Source organism: Pyrus communis, chromosome 8 (genome assembly GCF_963583255.1).
Source record: "Pyrus communis chromosome 8, drPyrComm1.1, whole genome shotgun sequence".
Lineage (NCBI taxonomy): Eukaryota > Viridiplantae > Streptophyta > Magnoliopsida > Rosales > Rosaceae > Pyrus > Pyrus communis.
In genome coordinates this window covers 16,526,778-16,547,456 of record NC_084810.1, presented here as the reverse complement: position 1 = coordinate 16,547,456, position 20,679 = coordinate 16,526,778, and the positions used below count along the sequence as shown (strand labels likewise).

The 20,679-nt window shown below is 34.5% G+C and overlaps 1 protein-coding gene across 1 annotated transcript; it reads left to right on the top strand.

The window, feature by feature from the left end:
• The first annotated feature begins 14,836 nt into the window (after positions 1-14,836).
• LOC137742391 (glucomannan 4-beta-mannosyltransferase 2-like) lies at positions 14,837-20,392 on the top strand. The gene is made up of 9 exons (XM_068482248.1): positions 14,837-15,649; positions 15,803-15,901; positions 16,090-16,342; positions 17,731-17,841; positions 18,286-18,422; positions 18,548-18,661; positions 18,768-18,967; positions 19,066-19,308; positions 19,767-20,392. The coding sequence occupies exons 1-9, from the start codon at positions 15,320-15,322 to the stop codon at positions 19,927-19,929; spliced, it is 1,650 nt and encodes a 549-aa protein (XP_068338349.1). The 5' UTR covers positions 14,837-15,319; the 3' UTR covers positions 19,930-20,392.
• The last annotated feature ends 287 nt before the right edge of the window (positions 20,393-20,679 follow it).

The following is a 20,679-nucleotide window of genomic DNA, read 5'->3' as shown; positions in this document are numbered from 1 at the left end:
TAGATTTCATAAGTGGGACAAAGGGCAGTCAAACACGACTCAAAAAAATCTGGTGTATTGTTTGTTTACTTAGTGGCCACCATATCAGAACAATTTGTGGGAGATTTTAAACCTAACTTGCCACAACTTTATCAAGAAAAAAGAAATAGTACTAATATTAATTCTTACATATTATGGTTCATGGGCAATAAAGAAAAAAAAATAAGAGATAGAAAAGGTCATTGAATTATCTAAAGGGGTCGACTTCTGGTTGACCTTTTCCCTTAAGCCCTTTTCTCCACATCATAGAAAACTCAGGCAAAAATTTATCTAAAGACGTCCAGAAACCAAAAACCCTAAACCCTTCCCTTGGTGCATAACGATGTTATGTTTTTGTTTGGAAAAGAGTAAGTTTTAATTTTTTAAATGTACTATGAAGTTTTGAAATTGTATCAATTTATATTTTTTTGTTTGTTCCGTGTTATATAGGAGACTTGATATGGGTTGACGTATAAGCTCAATGATGATTTTTCTGTGCGTGCATGTAGTGCAAGCGTGCATTACCCGTTAACCTAGCAGCCACAACGGCAATTTAATGAAGAATTACATGGTTAATAGCCCAAGGACATAAGTTGGTCTAATTTTAAAACCTAATGGTGCAATATGAGAAATTAAAACTCCGTGAGTTTTGAAAATTGATACACATTTAAATGGTGTAAGTCCTTTTGTTTTTGTGTTTTTTTATTTTTTTTGTTTGAAAGAAAGTACGATATTCATTAAAGAAGAGAACACGTACCAGACAAGAGGATAGTGTGCATCAAAGGACCTCAATAAAAATCTTACCAAGATTTCAACCAGACGAGGGAAAAAGAGTGTCCCGCACAAACAACTTAACGATAGTTTCCTATCCTCCAATCGAATTTAGATTACATCAAATAGCAACAATATCAAATATTGAGATGAGGAGCCTCCCCAAGCAAAAGATCAATAATCGACTCTGAAGGGTGATCCACCCATGTGTTCACAACTGTGCCCTGCAATCCAGCCAGTGCCAATCGATGAGCAACGGCATTCCCCTCACGACGGATTAAGTTCATTGAGACGTAGTCATAACGACGAACAAAAACTCGAATATCATTGATAATGGGTCCCAGCAGGGAATGATCATCACCCAACCCATGCATTTTAAGTTTATCAAGATTTTTCTGTTTGAAGTTTATCAAGGTTAATCATAAAATAATTAAGCATTTAGTACAAATTAAGAAACTATAATTGGAATCTTTAAAGAGCTTGGAGGTGCTTCTTTCTTAATTTAGAACTTTGCTTGAAGTACTACCTACACGAAATGATTAGTAAATCATCGCCCATATATACACCATCAAGAAAATAAATAAATTTATATATATATATATATGAATATGATTTACAATACTACAAATTGCAGGTTCTCGATCTTTCATTAATTAGTTTAATTCTCTCTCTCTTGAAGTAGTACTGCAGTGTCATGTTTAATAATCACTCATTTTTTAAATCGGACCAACAAAAGAATAAACACTTTCAACAAAAAAAAAAACAAAAAAAAAAGAAAAAGAATAAACACTTATTTCCAAAATATGATGTGATACTCTTATTATTGTGTGATACAACGAAGTGATGTTTAACCAGAACACAGTCATATTAATTATAATAACGATGAGGGAGATGATGTATGTATCGACATTATTCACAAACACCTCAAAGATCCTAATGCCCAAATTTGTTCTGTTCTGAGAAGTACTGTGTGTTGTCCCTGCCCCGTGATAATTCCTCCAAAGTTTAGGGTTAGGGAATCAAGGGTTCCGATCTCGATCAGTTATTTTACCATGCTTTGTCTCCATTGCTGTGAACTTAGATTTGCACAACTAGAAAACATATGCAAATTGCAGATTAATTCTAGCATATATAACACAGTTGCTTAATTATACAACCCTAGCACATACATAATGTAGAATTGTATGCTGTAATAAACATAGTGTGACTTTAGCCACGTTATATTTTTTTCCTTTTTTTCTTATTAAAAAGGGGACCAACTGGTGGTTTCGCTTCGATAGTCTACCATTTTGAAGCTGGAAAGATTTACAGAGGCTTTTCAGCCACGTTATATTGACAAATTGTTAATTTTTTAGAGTCTTATTTAATTATTTAAATATGTGTAATTTAGGTTGATGGTCCACGTCAATAATTAATAAATGTATTTACAAAACTTCTTGAGTGTCCCTTCTCTCAATTTTGTTTTCTTTCACTCATTTTATGGTATAGATCCTGTTAACTTACATGTTTTTGCCGGTATGAATGGGTGTTAGATTGTTAATACAACAACTAAAAAAATATTAGGGAAAAGTCACAAATTAAATAGGGTTTTTATAACAAGTTGAACAAGTTAGCTTGATTTATCAATTGTCAGATACAAAAGGCTTGAATCTTTTAAGGTGCACTATCGTATTTAAATTTCTGACTCGGCCTTGCAAATAGTTTAACAACATATATTTAATTATGTGTGTATATACACATAAATATTATCGTTCTGAGCACACAAATAGATACAAGCAAGGGAAAGCCAAGCAAAAATAACTAATGACACTTGCAATGGAAAGCCAACCAACGGCAGGCCTTGAGAGTGGATCATGCATCCACTAGAAAATTAATTAATTAATTAATCTAAATCATTGTTATATAATTTTAACAAAAAAAAATCATTGTTGTATAAAAAAGAAAACAATTGAATTGTTCTTATTCTGTATTTTTTTTTTGTTAGATAATAGATTTTGTTAAATTAGATGTTAGATTAGTCACAGACGAAATTCGAACTCACACATACAAAGCTCAACATCTTTCCACCACTGTGGTAAAGGGTCACTTGCATTAATTTGTATTTTGTAACTCTCACAGAAAGTATGGGGCACCACAATATACACAATTACATGCATATACATACAATCTCTATCTAACTAACATCCAGTGAGGAGAATATTATTTGAAGTCTACATGTCGGTTAACTAGTACTAATCATGTTTGGTTACACTTCATATCATCTGTAGAATACATAAATACACACACACACACACACACACACACACACACACATACATACATACATATATATATATATGTATATTTATATACATACACACTTCGGTTAACTAGTACTAATCATGTTTAACAAAACACATACATATTATCGTTCTGAGCACACAGAAGGGAGGTTTAGCAAAACACTCCCGATACTGTTCACTTTTAACGAAAAACCACATTTATACATTTCCCTGGTACTATTCACTATACCTTTAAAAAGGGCTTTTCATTAAAAGAGAAGTTTTTTTGAACTTTTCGTTAGTTTTTCTAAAAAACTAATGACACTTGCAATGGAAAGCCAACCAACTGCAGGCCTTGAGAGTGGATAATGCATCCACTAGAAAATTAATTCATTAATTAATCTAAATCATTGTTATATAATTTTAACAAAAAAAAAAAAAATCATTGTTGTATAAAAAAAAGAAAACAATTGAATTGTTCTTATTCTGTATTTTTTTTTTTTTTTTGTTAGATAATAGATTTTGTTAAATTAGATGTTAGATTAGTCACAGACGGAGTTCGAACCTACGCCATCATGTAAGAGCTCAACATCTTTCCACCACTGTGGTAAAGGGCCACTTGCATTAGTCTGTATTTTGTAACTCTCACAGAAGGTATGGGGCACCACAATATACACAAATACATGCATACACATACAATCTAGCTCTATCTAACTAACATCCAGTGAGGAGAATATTATTTGAAGTCTACATGTCGGTTAACTAGTACTAATCACGTTTGGTTACACTTCATATCATCTGTAGAATACATAAATATATATACATACATACATGCATATATATATATATATATGTATGTATATTTATATACATACACACTTCGGTTAACTAGTACTAATCATGTTTGGCTACACTTCATCGGTAGAATACATATATATACACACACAGAGAGACAGATATGTGATGTAACATCAAAATTTTGATGAACAAGTCTTTTTTTTTAATTAAATTTCTTCTGGGGGTTTGCAACTTGAGAGGGCCACGAAATGTCAATGGACATAACAAACACGAGAATTAAAATGGCCTCAACGAAAAAAATATTTAGAAAAGCACAATCCTCTATAAATGGAAAAATAATAGTATAAGGCTACCTGCCACCATGAAATATGACTTGTCAACTTGGTAATACATTAGCTAACTTGTGTTATCGTAATTTATATAGTAATTATACTGTCATATGACTGGTAGTTAAGAATTATTGGTTGTAATGTTCAAGTAATAAAGTATTAAATACAAATGCACATGGGACTAATAACTTTAGTGGTAACAACATTTATCACACACATTCACGAAAAAAGAAGTTTGATTCTTAATTTCTTGTCATCCCTTATCTTCCCATTAGGAAAAATTACAAACTAGTGCATTGCTTACAAAACTACCACACTAATGTGTTATGTTTTTATGTAGAATAATAGAAATTGGACTTGTTTGATGCATAATATGGAAATAACGTGGATGCAAATGTGGATTTTGGAAGCAATGTATTTTATATGCATACATACATACATACATACATACACACACACACGAAAATTAGAAGATAGATTGCTGTCCATTAAATGATGTATACCCCAATGGTTAGATTATGACTCTTTTACTAGAAATATGTAGCCATATGAAAATAGATTATTATCCGTTGGTTCATTAAGAAAATATATATCCATTTAAGTGGAAACCCTCTACATAAAATGTTACAGCTCACTCCCAGTAAGGTCATTTCCAATGGAGAGGGCTAAAGGTCCAACAGACAAAAAATTGCTTGGTTTGCCAAAAAACTCATCTCGAACTGATGGCTGAGCTATAATTTTATAGAGCCCACCAGACCATTATTTGGCCAAAGAGGGCCTTAGGCTAGCTAAATGTAGGACCCCCCCCCCCCCCTCTTAGCCCTTTTTTTGGAGCCTAGCCCCTCAATTGCAATTGATTCAAATCTAATGGTTAGATGAAAACATCTAAATGTAGTTTAATTAAATTAACTAATAAATTTAAAGTATAAACTTAAAACCAATCATTATTGAGGGGCCTTCGGTTGGAGATGTTATATGAGTATAGCCTAACACAATTCATTTAAAGATGTTTTTTGCAAGACTATAATTTTAGACGGGGTTATATTTAGTCTTTTCAGTTGGAGATGATCTGAGATATTGTCCACCTTAGGTCCATCTCCCAATGTTTTGTTCTTGAGTTTTCATACCCAAAATATGTCTTGCTAGGAAAGATGAGATATGCACATATAAAGCACATCCCCTAAGTGATGTGGGATTTGATGCCCAGACCGAGTCATCACATGAAATCCACTAAAGATTAGTTTTGCCCACAACATAGATGCTAATGACTTTCCCATTGTCGCTAGTGCACGAAATGTTGAAGCTTAGAATACCATATGCAAGTGTACTCGTGCATTGTTGTGGGATTTAAAACATTAATTGTTGAAGGTGTAGAAAGTTTTGAAAATATATGTGCCGAAGAGTAGTGGTTATATACATATATTACATTCATGTGATCATGTAATCCTTACGATCATGTGGAAGGAAAAGAAGCTAGCAAAATTGGGGATATTGGTATGCCATAGACAGGGGAGTGCTATTTACATTCATATATTACTTGATAAAAATTGAGGATGTTGGTAATTGTTTTTCAAAAGCTATGGTTCTATCCCCGGGAGTCTTTTATGTCTATAATTGTATGGGTTCAAAAAAAAAAAGATTTGTTCCACTAAAGACATCCAAATCCGTAACTCCATTAATGGTGTCTCCTTTGTTCTGTACGACAATGTTGAATTGAAAATCAAAAGAAAAAGGAAATTCAAAACAAATTTGATCACTGATGAATTGAATCACCCTAAATTGCATATGAATGAATTGAACGACATATAATACCTGACAACTTTGTGGTACATTCGCTGTGCCATATTTAAATTTTTTGATAATTTAACTATGCCAGATTTCATTGAAAGCCACCAAAACAAATTAACAAAATTAAAGTTGGGTTCGTCATATTCTCAATTCGGTAAGTAAAGTCATGTGGAATGCTTGAAAATAATCCAACCAACATCCAATTTAATACATACGTACCTAATTAAAACATAAGCAAGAAACCATTTCCAACTCCTCAATCATTCATTAAACACACTAATACAACACAAAAACTCTCAATCATTTATCGATGAATTACTTTTATCCAACTTAGCATGTGGCTCAAATCCATATTATGCAATGCTTATATAGGACATAGTTCTCTATTGGAAAGACACATCCCTTTCTGTACTCTCCAGCGTTCTTTTAGGCACAAAAGCTAAGTAGCTCCTATCCTAATTAGGAAGTGATAAATCCCAAATCATGCACCACAACTTCATGTGCTTGCATCATTAGTATTTGTCAATTTACCAACATAATTACCGCCACGCCAAATAATTAATTAAGTATGCTTATGAAGAGGTTCTACAGACTATACCATAGTTTTTGTGTGGTATCACCTCAAAGTCAGCACATAATAAACTATGACTTCAGGTGCTTGCATCATTAGGATTTGTCATCATTGTAGTCATCTTACCAACATAATTATCATCACCCCAACAGTAAAGTGGTTAGGTTTAGTTTCGATTCAAGTGATATAGTGATTAAGTTTAAATCAATATTTGTAGTTAAGCCAGCTGATTTCTGATTACATGTATGCAATTGAGCCCTCGCGATTTCGCTCTCATCCTTTTCTTGTTTACATGTTCAACAAATGACCTGAATGTGGTCATACTATCAGTCTTCCTTTCATCTCAACATCTTTTGTGATTGCACCGGCTCACTTGCTCTCTCTCTCTCTCTCTCTCTCTCTCTCTCTCTCTCTCTCTCTCTCTCTCTCTCTCTCTCTCTCATTGAAACAAAATGGTTTTCTCACCAGCTCATCAACCAGTACACATTGTAAGCCATTGAACTGGCTCTAATGTTCAAACAGTTTTAGTCTCCACATTTGACATTTGGCATATTCTAACCTTGATCTTCATGTCATTTCTGTCAATGCAAATTTCTGTCGTCTCTTACTTTGATGAAAATACACTTGCAAAACAACCAACACATTTGATCAAAGACCTAAGCCTCATGCGCCCACGAGGTGGGGAGAGGGCGGTTAGGCCAATGGATCTCCGATGCCTAACTTAGTTTCTCTGAAAAAAGTAAATGTTTAGGGCTTTTAGGGGTAGCTAAAACTTACCGAAATTTGATAGAATTGGAGATATATATAGGGGAGAGGGCCAGCCATAGTGTTAGAGTTTTACCCTACACATGGCGGCATCCTATTGGCCAAGGTGTATGGAAATAATATTCTCAAGATATTAAATATGAAATAATATCTTGAGATAATTGAGTAAATATCCCTAATTGATTTAAATAGGGATTACTTACTTGAATGGAGTCAATCTTCAATTGGGAATGTATTAAAGATAGAATTTGGGTAATTAATTCTCATCTTTAATGTTTTGACTTTTCCTTACCAAGGGCAAGTGAGTTGTGAGCAAACGTATTCAGCTGCATGGACCTTCAGGGGTGCTGAGCTACACGCGGGAGTATCTGAGGAGTCTGCCCATTTAACGAGAGCAATCTTGTCTTCTTGAGCAAAAGTTCATGTGTCCTCTATAATTTTAAATTATTTTAGGCTCCACAATTTTTAAGAGACTTTAAGTCACGAATTAGTAAGATGCTCATTGTCTTGTAAATTTGCAAACAAAATATACATATCGTTAGAAAGAGAGTGTGTCTAATATATATATATATATATATATCAATATGTTGGCAATATGTAAATGTTTACACACTTGCAGTGAAAAAAAAATAATACAGTGGTGGGACACTCAAGTTATTGAAATAGTAAGGAAGAATAAAAAGAAAAAGCTATGGAAAATTTTGATAAGAAAGCATATATATTTAGTGTCAAGAAACCTGAAAAAAAATCTCTTTCGTTCTTTTTTTATTTTTTTAAACAAACGAGATTATTTACATTAAAATATAGAAAAGTAGCTCATTATGAACTAGCAATACATGATGAAAAAAGCTTCACCAGTAGCTATATTTATATTATATAAATTAATTAACCCAGACATCTCAACTTTTAATCTAGGGCTTTTGTGTACAGTACTACTACTAAATCCCTTTTTCTTTTTCTTTTTTTTTTGTCGGTCTGCAGTACTACTAGTCTGCTACTATATACTATATAATATCTAGTGTTCCTCCAAACCAACCAACTGCGTTTTTCTCACAAAACTTTTTTCTCAATGTGCTCTTTCTTTTTCACTCCACGTGTTGTGTTTCTTCCTCTTTAACTTTTTAAAGTCACCAAAGAGGTCATATGGGATTTGTTTTTCTTATTTTTCTCTGGAAACAAGCAAGTATTCTTTTCTTTTATGTCAAGAAATTGATAGTTTTTCTCTCTTTCTCACCAAAAACACTACTAAAGAGCTAGTAGAAGATTAATCAAATTGAATCAGACAAGAATGGCATATTATTACATGGGGAGGTCCCAAAAGACCCACTCTTAAAATGGGGGAGTAGGTCACATTGTCTAACTTTTTGGCACATTATCCTCTTTTGATTAGCTTCACCTTCCCATATAGTTTTGGAGAATTTCCAGCATCCAAAGTAGCTAGAGATCAAGGTTTAACATACCACTCAAATTTCAATTACCCCAATGAAATAATTAGCTTCACCTTCCCTATCTAATGGGAGATGTAAATGCCTTGGCATTTTACATTTTTTGTTCGCCAATAGTTAATTTTCAAAGAGATGTAAAATATCTATTTCAGCCGAAAAAAATAAATAAAAGTAAGTTACTTCTTTTTTTACATCTCTTGAAAATATAAATGAGATGTAAGTGAAACGTAACTGTGGGTTTTACATATTAAATTTGCATCTCTCGATTAAGATGCTCTAACAAGATCCATAATACGAAATGCCAAATATGATAAATTCTGGTGCAATCAGGCCTTCAACCAATGGGATTGCGTCCAAAAACAACTACCACCCATCAATGTACACATTAGATGGATATGTGCACTGTTATAGGCAGAGAGATGACATGCATGTTTTCTGTTAAAGTCCATAATCAACTATCATCCATCACGATATTAAAATAGGAAATCATTTCTCATGCTTTTATTTTAATTTATATTTTGAAATTTACTATTATTATAGGGAGAGCGAAGAGTTCGAAACTTTTACTTTAATTTAGAGAAGGGAAAGTTTCGAATCCAGAACACTTGGGTAGAAACTCAACACCATTTCTCAAACTTTGAATAATGAGATTGCATCCAAAAACAATATTCATTAAACTGAATATATCACATGGACCGTGTCACACTAGAATATTCATATATTCTTACATTTGAAATATATATATATCAGCCACTTTGAGTTTGATTATTATTACAATGGTTGGAGAAGATCGGTTTTATATAGGGAATTTTAACGAAAAACCTACGGTACTGTTCACTTTAAAGAAAAACCACATTTTTACACTAAAAAGTCAATCCTGTTACAATTCACTTTACCCTTTATTTTGTCCTTATCATTAAAACTCAAAATTTTCAAGTCATTGTTATTAGTTTTCCTTTTTATATATTAATAGTATGATCCATCTATTTTTCTTTCTCTTTTTTTATTTTTTTTACTAGGTGAGTTTTTTTTTTCACTCTCTTAAACAGTTGATCATTTACAAATAGGAATAATGCTTAAAAAAAATTTAAAAAAAAATAAAAACCTAGCCAATATCTAGTAAGAAATACAGAAAAAAAAAAAAAAATCCTCAGCCACTGATCCCCTTGATCGTTGCCCTTGGGGTCAGTGGCAATCTCTCTTAGGTCTCCTTCCTTTTTTCCCTTTCATGCTTTTTTTGTTGTTATGGTCGCTCTTTTGCTAGTGAGAAAAGACGTCGTAGTTGTGGTTGCTCTCTCCCTTTGTTGAGGGGAACCTTTGTGGTGTCTATGGCTTACGGATTGCACTTAGATCCTTGAGCGGCGGCTTTTGTTCAGAGTTAAATTTGGTTTCCATTTTTATTTATCTTTGTGTGCATGGCAGATGGCTGTGAGGAGGGAACTCAACATTTGTTGGAGATGAGTCATAGCAGTGCTCTTTGCTAACAATTGCAAGTTTAATAGAGGTAGTGCGGTCTCTTCCTCGTGATCTCTCTACAATGGTTCTACAAGTTATTTTTTTTGTTGATTAGTTGTGGGCTTTCCTAGTGGTTGAAGAATTGTATTGTATTCATGAATCATGATGAGTTTGTAATTGTGAATTTGTATGGTATTTCTTTTAGCTTGTGTGACCTCTATGTTATCCTCGACATGTCTTTCCTACGTACATTTTCGATAATTTCTAAGAAATCAATTCTTGTTACTTTAAAAATGGAATCAAACTTATGAGTTTAATAAAGATTGCACCACAAAACATGCATGATAAATTAACAAATAGTTTGGTCAGTTTCAATTTTTAGCATTTACTATGAGTTGTACACTCCTACTCCTAATAGTTAGTTGGTGCAAATAATTAATACTGGGAATAGGGTTTTCCCATCCATGATTTTTTCTGACAAAAAGAACAAGTTAAATGAAAAAAAAATCCACAGTTTTGCCAAAATGACAGACATGACCCTTCAATCAAGGTTCTGGTACGAATGCTTGCATGGGTTGTATTGGCTTAAACATCAATAGTGTAAACATTAACCTGATCGAGTTCTGAAATTCATGTCATTAATAATCCACATGATTAAATTCCTTAATTGAGTTTCATTAGCAAGTTTCACGTTCCAATAGCATGCGCGCAGCTGTTACAATGGGAAGACGATACTTTCACAACTTAATTATTAGTGTTATCGCTGTCAATTAAAACAAAATTAGAGAAATGCTAAAAATTTCTCTTAAGAGTGGAACTCTTTATGAACGTTCTGTCACTTCATGTTTTTTACACAATGTTGGCATGAAAATTAATGTTAAACTGTGGGTTAACAGAGTCCTACTTTAAGAAAGTCTCCTTAACATTTCTCAACCAATTAATCTCGATCTATGACCAGTTGTAAGAATAAAGAGTCTTTCCACAAACTATATGTATATGTAGGGGATGCCGCTTTACTGTTCATGAAGCGAAATTATCGACAACATATTGATAGCCACTTCAATAATATATTGACACCAAATCGAAAATATATAGCGAGAACATGTTCTCAGCCCTTTTACTTATTGTATCTGTTAAGGAATTCCTAAACCCTAGAAGAAGTAACATAAATATAAACCTCTATATACGTAGATACCAAAACCATAAAATTTGAGCTCTCTCTCTCTCTCTCTCTCTCTCTCTCTCTCTCTCTCTCTCTCTCTCTCTCTCTCTTACTCCCTAAATTTGATACACAACAAAAGGAGAAAGCGGTAACAAAATCATCCTTAAGCCAGAAGACCAAACACCCTGTCTAGTGCAATTATGGGCGGAGTGATTGGATACAAGTTATACAAAAACTAGCCCTTTTCACTCCGTTGATAATGGTAGCTGATAGGTTGAATTGATCTTGTACACAACAATTAGTCTTTCAAGGTTGAAAATTGGTGTCTTTATCCACACTCAGCATTATTCTGTCAATTCATTATATAGGACTTTCAAGTTCTTGCACATATATATGATACATATCATGCTCATGCATGGGTTTATGAATTTTAACCGTATAAAAAGAGAAAAGAACAAAGGTAGGACCTTCAAAAATAAGAGCTTTAGTTTTCATATGTAGTGGTATTCCTCTTTTATTCTCGATTACGAGGCATTTTTTCTTTGCTTGAGTTCTTAATTTGTGTTTGTATAATTGTATAATTGTCGGTTGTATTTTCTAGGATAAGAAATTAAGGTCGTCAGACCTCTCATTCTAGGATTTGTGTTAGTCATAATGAGTAAGCCATAGTATGATATTAAACTCATCATTCAGGGAAGTAAAACTTAAAATCTTCTACTTACAAATCTAACGAGGCTACTTTGCACCACTAAATAAACCCTCCTTATGGACAAACTTTTATTGAATTGGAATGATCGGATGGAGGGATTAGATTGTAACTTGAAAACCCTACTTCTAAAGAAAAAAAATCCAACTCATGTTTTGAATCTCCAAGCATGTTAGCTTGGTCAAGAAAAGTACTTTACAATTTACAACTAACTAGCACAATAAAAAATGACAAAAAATAAATCTCGAATCCGACTTGTACCACAGAATATGCTTTTCAGCATATGATTTTGATTTTTTAAAAGCTTGGACCACAAGGGTTCATATAATAGTCCCAAATGAAATCTTCACAAAAATGTTCGATTGTCCCTTTTCCTTTGTAAAGGCAAATTATGGAACAAACACAAGGATTGTACCTTAACCAAAACTTAATCTTCACCGACGGGGTCACCCATGCCTTATATATCCTCAAAATTATTTGCCTAGCAAAGGAAAAAAATGTTCGAAGAGAAGTGAGCACAACTACTAAATTACCTAGCCCTAAAAAGGGGCAAGGTCTATTGGAGGAAAAAGAAAAAAGAAAAAAAGGCCTTACTTACAAAATATAAAGGGCAATAGTTAATTTGTTAACAATTTATTCAACAACTTTATACTCGTACGCAACTGGTAGATTGCTCTAGTGGTTAAGGCGTTCTTCATTCCACCACGTTCTTAGTTTCAAATCCTCCTCCCTCCCGTTATTGTAGAATATAACTAGTACTAAAAAAACAATCGTTATGTGACTTAACCCAAGTCTCTCACCTCCATAAATTGGTTGTTCAGTGCTCATAAGCGACTATACTCTTTCAAGGAAAAATTGAATCGCTGGATCATATTAATATAATGTTTGATATAGTGTTCGTTATTTGAAAATAGATCGTTATTATATGATTTTCACAATGAAGTTTACATATACGAAAAAAGGTTAACCGTTTCAATCTTCAAAATGTTACAATTAATCATATAAATAAGCTTTATCTCTCATCATCTTTCTCCATTTAGAAAAAGAAAACCACCTTATTTTGCACGAAGACTCTTTCTATTTTTTTCAATGAAAATGATCGCTGCAGTATATGAACGAGATCTCCAATAATTTAAACTGGGATTAAACTTTACAAATCAACAAAACAGTGAAATTATATTTTTACCTCGAAAATTTTATAATTTTCTTTGAAAAATTCAAAAAGTTAATAGAACAAATTCACAGCGTCCACCTATTCATATGCTATGGCATGAGCCCATTGCCAAAGCCAGTGCAGCTTAAAAAGGGAAGGATAAGACGGTTTTATATCAACAAAAAAAAAAAAAAATCTGTAATTACAAAAGTGATAGAATCAATGATCCTTTGTACTTTATCATTGCATTTTTTTTTGGTGGTGCATCTATCTACACACTTATTTTTATTTTTCATACATCACTTGTTAATTTTTGTCCTTTGATTTTTTTTTTTTTTTTTCATTCATTCAATCCGACGACTAAGATTGAGATGGTGTATGAGAAGTAAAATGATTTGCAAAATTCATTTCCCTATAGACTGGTTGGTCTAGCGATACTTGATCTATATTTAGATTGGAAGAGTAATTTCTGCGCACTCCTCTTCATTCTTGGTCTTTGATTCTTGTTTGATTTGTTTAATCAAAAGGTTGAACAAATAAAATGACGTACAAAATTCATTTCCCTATAGACTGGAGGAGCTTCCACAAATGCAATGATTATCTATATTTCCAGTGAGTTCGATATTAAATTGGGAGGCTAACTACATTTTACATCTTTAACGTTTGAAGTAATTTTTAAAATGGGTCATGAGATTTTAATTTTCACATTGCACCATAATGTTTTGTAATTATATTATTTATACATTTTGTGTATTAAAATGTCTGTTTCTCCACTAAATTGATGAGTGTTTTAGTCAATTGGGTATAAATATGGCTTCCCTAATTACGAGTTCCATGCCCACCATGGCATTAATCTAATGAAGGTTCAAATAATTTGGTAGACAAAAGACAAAAATTGCTAAAGCCTCATGGCCCCAGGGCTCGAGGGCGAGCTTTATTTAAGAAAGAATGGGGAGTGAATTGAAAGGCTTCTGTTTCTGTTCTTGGTCGCCCAAAAACCTAAAGAATGCTAAATGTAATTAGCAATAAATTGGGATTCATTCTGCCTTGGTGTGACATAGGTTTATATATATATTATGATCATGTATTTACCCTAAATAGTGAGGGATATGTTATATGAGTGAAACTTAGACTTTTACTTACAAGTAAAAAAAAAAGTAAGCTAAACCGTAATATTAAGTGACTATTGCAGCATCATTAATGACTTGATCTGGAAGTAATTATTTATATCTTTTTTTGTTTTTTGCTTTTTTTTTTTTTGTTTTTGATATCCTTTTTTGTTTTTGTCAAATAAGTTAATACCCATTTCATGACAAAAAAGAAAAAGAAACTATAACAATTTACCAAAAAAGAAAAGAAAATATACCTTGTAAATTGCAACAAGCAAGTAAAAAGATGGGCAAAATAATGAATAGGTTCACAGTTAAAGAGAGAGGATTCTCTTGATTGCACAGGGATGATACCTACCTAAAAAAAGACAGTGAATTAGAATACAGATAGACTGGCAAAAGTAGGAAAAAATTAATAAAAACAAATTAATATAAAAATCCCAAATAGGACCAAAACTGACTATAAAATACCCTCTTTTTTCTCTCTCTGCCTCACAGTCCCCTTCATACACTCTCTTACTCCCGCACCACTGTCCTGCCTTCTGATTCATTTTGCCAGAGGCAGAACTGGCATTGGTTTGGCACAGATCTTAGAGAGAGAAAGTTAGGTCAGAGAGAGAGAAGGAAAGCTCAGATTTCGTTCTGTGCTTTCCACTTCTGAGTGAAGAGAGAGGGGGAGAGAGAGAGAGAGAGAGAGAGAGAGAGAGAGAGCCAATCTGTATTGTTGTGCATATTAATTTCCCTTTCTTGGTTTTCCTTGAATTAAAGGATTTTCCAGCCCATTGAATTGATTCATTTTCCTCCGTATAAAACCTTGAGCCACATTCACTTTGCCCACATTTCATCTACCAAAAGCAAGAGAGAGAAAGCAGAGGAGAGAGATCTGAAGAACAACCGGTTTGTTCATTGGCATCTCAATCTCTTTCTTTTCTAGAGAGAGAGAGAGAGAGAGAGAGAGAGAGAGAGGAGAGAGAGAGGGGTGGGTACAATGGCTGAGACCACAACCCAAGTTCTGATACCAGAAACGTTTCAAGGGACGACAAATGACATTGCAGGGCAACTTGGGCTGATTTGGGAGCTAATCAAAGCGCCATTGATAGTTCCTCTGCTGACAGTTGGGGTCTATGTCTCATTGGCCATGTCTCTCATGCTCTTCTTTGAGAGGGTTTATATGGGAGTGGTCATCGTTCTGGTCAAGCTCTTCTGGAAGAAACCAGAAGAACGCTACAAATACGAGCCCATTCAGGATGACCTTGAAGTAGGAAGCTCCAATTTCCCTGTTGTTCTCATCCAAATCCCTATGTTCAATGAAAGAGAGGTATATAAACACACACACATATACATATAAAGATATGATTGTTTTTGCCATTTTTATTTTCTGGGTTTGTGAGAAAATCAAACAAAAAGCCTTAAAGTATGGTGCTTTTTGTGTCTGCTCAATCTCACGATTGTGTTTTGTGTTTGGGGTCAGGTCTACAAGGTCTCCATCGGAGCTGCATGTGGACTTTCATGGCCGTCCGACCGTCTCGTGATCCAAGTCCTTGATGATTCAACCGACCCTACAATCAAGGTATAAAGAATCTCATCCTTTCAATGGGTCCCTTTCCTTTTAGTCCATTAGCAGAGCTCCAAGGATCTCAATTTGTCTGATTTCAGACCCAATTTCTGACATGGGGTTGTTCCAATGCGCAATGTCCAAGTGGGTTTTCAACAAAAATGGCAAATAGATTAATAAAAATTAATCTGAAATTGTTGCAGCAAATGGTGGAGCTGGAATGCCAGAGGTGGGCAGGCAAGGGCATAAACATAAGGTACCAAATCAGAGAAACCAGGGGAGGCTACAAGGCAGGTGCCCTTAAGGAAGGACTCAAACGCAGCTACGTCAAACACTGCGAGTACGTTGCCATCTTCGACGCCGACTTCCGCCCCGAGCCCGACTACCTCCGCCGAGCCATCCCCTTCTTGGTCCACAACCCTGACATTGCCCTTGTTCAAGCTCGATGGAGATTCGGTAATTAGCTTCTGAATTTTAATTCCCATACCTGATTTTTTATTATTAAATTACATTATTATTATTACTATTTTTAAATTGTTAATTATATGATATTATTTGTTTTTGCTTACGCTTTAATTGCGCTAATTATTTTTTTTCCGGAGAGTGTCGGTGGTCTTTTAATATGCTGAGAGAGAGAGAAAACCATCAATCACGGGGTCCGGCCCACTTAGCAGCCCTTATTGGTCATCTCTGATTTCGACACCTGTTTGTCTGCTTGCCTACATCAAGGGTATCGATTGGAACCCACATGAGGAAGTATTAAGAAAGCACTGATTCAGATGATTAGTGTGACTCTTTTTTAATTTGCCAGTTTTAGGGCCATTAATCAGAATTGCCCTAATTTAAAGCCAAATATATGTTATTATATCAGATTGTTAATCGGGTCAGTGAATTGCACACTGTAGAGTTCAGCCGTGATTTAGGTATTAGCGTTCCGGTTGTGATTCAGAGTCTGGTAGCACAATCATTGTAACATGTCGTTTCATGAGATAACGATTTAACCTTGATTGTTTCAAATGACGTGAGAGTGTCCTTAACATAGGACATATGAGTCCTTATCCTTCCCTAAGTCACAGAGTCAGCGTCACCTTCATGATGTGAACCGGCACGATCATTTGCTGGAAATGCGGGGTAGGTTTGTCTTTTTACTGCAAAACAACAAGTAAGGTTCTCTTGTGACATTATAAGTTGGCGTAGGTGAACCCGGCTTGTACGGCTCAAACTATTCAGCGAGATGCCGGAACCGGATCAATTTCCGGAACGTAAATGGGTCGATTTCGTCATTTACTTTCCCAAGGGCGACCCTTATCTGCTGGGGCACTGTCCACTTGGTGTTGTATTGTTTGTTGTGCCCATGTTACAGTGGTCTACAGAAATTTTTTGATGCTACGAAAACCCAATACGATACATCAAGTGTTGTAATATAAATATTTGAATTTTTTTAAAAAAATCTTCTGTATGATCACGCTTAGTAGACTGCGCCGTGATTTCGACACTGAAAATTTATTAATTCCCTGCTTTACCGACACTTGGTTTGTCGTGCTCAAGCTAGCATGGCCGACCCTGAATTGTGTCAAGTGATAACGAGACCAACACCCTCCTTTTCCTATTATTAAAGAGGTTCACATGTTATTATTTTTTTTCATTAATTTCGTTGACATTATTTTAGTTATTTTACATGTACACTCTTCTTTTTGTCAGTTATGTTACACCTACTTACTCTAATATGCGAGTTAGGCTAATCGAACAGCATAATATGTTTGTATCTATTTCTTCGTAATTTAGAGTAACTTAAAATATCGTTGTGCTCGTGCTAAATTTGGGTATGTGGTTTGGTCCTGCAGTGAATTCGGACGAGTGCTTGTTGACAAGAATGCAGGAGATGTCGTTGGATTACCATTTCACGGTTGAGCAAGAAGTTGGGTCAGCAACACATGCTTTCTTTGGCTTCAATGGTATACTTCCTATATATTTTTATTTTATCAAAAACCATTTCTTCTATTTTTTTTATTTTATTTTCAGTAATATATCTCTTTCTTTATTGTTGCTTGTTAGTTAAAAACACAGATGGTTGGTATGTGAGAAAAGTAGAAAATTGATCCGGGTCGGTTGAGGGAGAAATGTTATGCTGCCATCATCTTCCTCATAATTAGATAATAATTATCATGATCATCATTAATTTACGATTTAATAGGTTTTGGAATAAAAATATTTGGAATCACAGAAGTGAACTGTCTTGCATAAATAGTCAACTGAGAATCTATGAAGGTTGCAATTTCATTGTCAAGTTACTAATAAGCCACAGTAATTGCTAATTTCTTCTTGTTCAAGTAACTTTCTACTGCATTTATTTATTTTTAGATTTGTAGTCTTGAAGTTGACATACGAACACATTGCAGGGACTGCTGGTGTATGGAGAATTGCTGCTATCAATGAGGCAGGCGGGTGGAAAGACCGAACGACAGTGGAGGATATGGATCTTGCTGTCCGTGCTAGTCTCAGAGGCTGGAAATTCTTGTATCTCGGTGACCTACAGGTATCTGTTAACCGAATGTATATACTACATTGTACAAATTATTTGGTTCATGATTAGCACTTAAATTTCATGACTATCCAATTACATGACACGAACACAATTTCTGATTATTGTCTTTGTTTCAGGTGAAAAGTGAACTTCCTAGTACTTTCAACGCCTTCCGTTTCCAGCAGCACCGATGGTCTTGTGGTCCTGCTAATCTGTTTAGGAAAATGGCGATGGAAATTATCAGAACTAAGGTGAGTTCAGTTTAGTTGCACTATTCACATGTTCTTCTAGTGCAGTTTCTTCTTCTTCCTTCTTATTCATGGCTTCTAATTGTGTTTGTTGTATGTACTGCTGCAGAAAGTTACACTGTGGAAGAAATTTTACACCATATACAGTTTCTTCTTTGTCCGGAAGATCATTGCTCACATGGTGACCTTCTTCTTTTACTGTGTTGTACTTCCTCTGACCATTTTGGTTCCTGAAGTTTATGTTCCAATCTGGGGGGCAGTATATATTCCTTCCATCATCACCATTCTGAACTCCGTTGGAACTCCAAGGTCTTGTAGACTCTACCCTTCATTTCTTGATCAATTGTCTTTCGTTACGTGTTCTTCTATAGGATTAAAGTACTTAATATTCTTCTTGAACATTACAGGTCAATTCACCTTCTGTTTTACTGGATTCTTTTTGAGAATGTGATGTCTTTGCACCGGACCAAGGCTACATTGATTGGCCTACTAGAGACTGCAAGATCTAACGAGTGGGTTGTCACTGAAAAGCTTGGAGATATTGTCAAAAACAAAGCAGCAGAGGCTGCCAAGAACAAAACAGCAGATGCTAACAAGACTAAACCTGCCAGCAAACTCTTCAAAAAGCCACGATTCAAATTCGGAAACAGGTAAAATTTCGCTAACACCATCTGTTCTTCCTATTTGACTTGCCGTTAATTCTTATTTTATTTTGACCTGTGCAATGTGCATAGAAATTTGTAACTATTTGCATTGACACCACATTTTTAACTGGCAAATAGAGAACCCTGTCTACTCTGCAGAACTCCAATAATTGGCACAAAACCAATCACATGCTCCTTAAGTTTTAATTATTTTCCAACAAACCTAATCCCTCTGCCCCAAGTAAGAATAATTTTTTCGGTTGTACCCTTTTTGTTATTGTAAATCAGAATCTCTGCATTGGTTAATCAAACCTAAAGCATCATATAAATCTATTGCTAGTATATGATATGAGTTTATTAACAATAAAATTAATATTATCTGTTGGTGACAAAAAGGCATCCCAAGATTGTTCACCTACACTTTATTTTTATTACCATTCTCACCTAATATTCAATTTTAACAGGCTTCACCTATTGGAGCTGGGATTCGGGGTGTTTCTGTTCATCTGTGGATGCTATGACTTTGTGCACGGGAAGAACAACTACTTCATATACCTCTTCCTCCAAACCATTACGTTCCTGATCTGCGGATTTGGCTACGTTGGAACCATCATCCCCAGCTCATAGTTAAATTCTATATAGATTTAATAGACACAGACCGGTTATTGTTTCTCATGCCATGCCAGCATCTTTCTCCTCTTCAACACAGATTTAAGTAAGTGCAGTTCATTAAAATTCATCGTGCTGGTGGAAAACAGAAAGGTTCTTCCTGCGTCTTCCTCAACGAATTTCATGTCATCGTTCAAGTAAACATGGAATTTTTCAGAGAAAGAACAAATGGTGTTAGTAATTTAATTACATTATACAGAGTGAATTGTGAAGGAAGAGAGGTAGATGTCACTTTCTTTTTCAAGGACAAGGAGATAGTACTATCTTCTTTCAAATAGATTGCTTGTAATTGTGAAGTTTTGTTCTTTCTTGGGTTTGCCTCTTATAGTTTTCCTTGGATTGTGGGGAATAAGCTCTTGGGTGGAGAAAAAAACAAATTAGTTGAACTTGTAATCATAATTTACTTATCATTTGATAATCATCATATATGAGTAGTGATTTTAGATCGTACCAAATCGATCCCATCTCAATTATTGCATAGAGTAAACATTTTCTTTTGTCTCGGTGGGCGTTACATGCATCAGCAACTGGAGTCGATCATCTGCTTTTGTATCGGTGACTGAGATAAATATAGCAAAGTCTTTATTCGGAAGAATTTGGAAAGATTTCTACTATGCTCTAATATATGGCATTTCACTAGAACGAATGATTGGGTGTCGATTAAGTATTCAATGAACAATATAATTTAACGGCCAAAAATATTGGTGT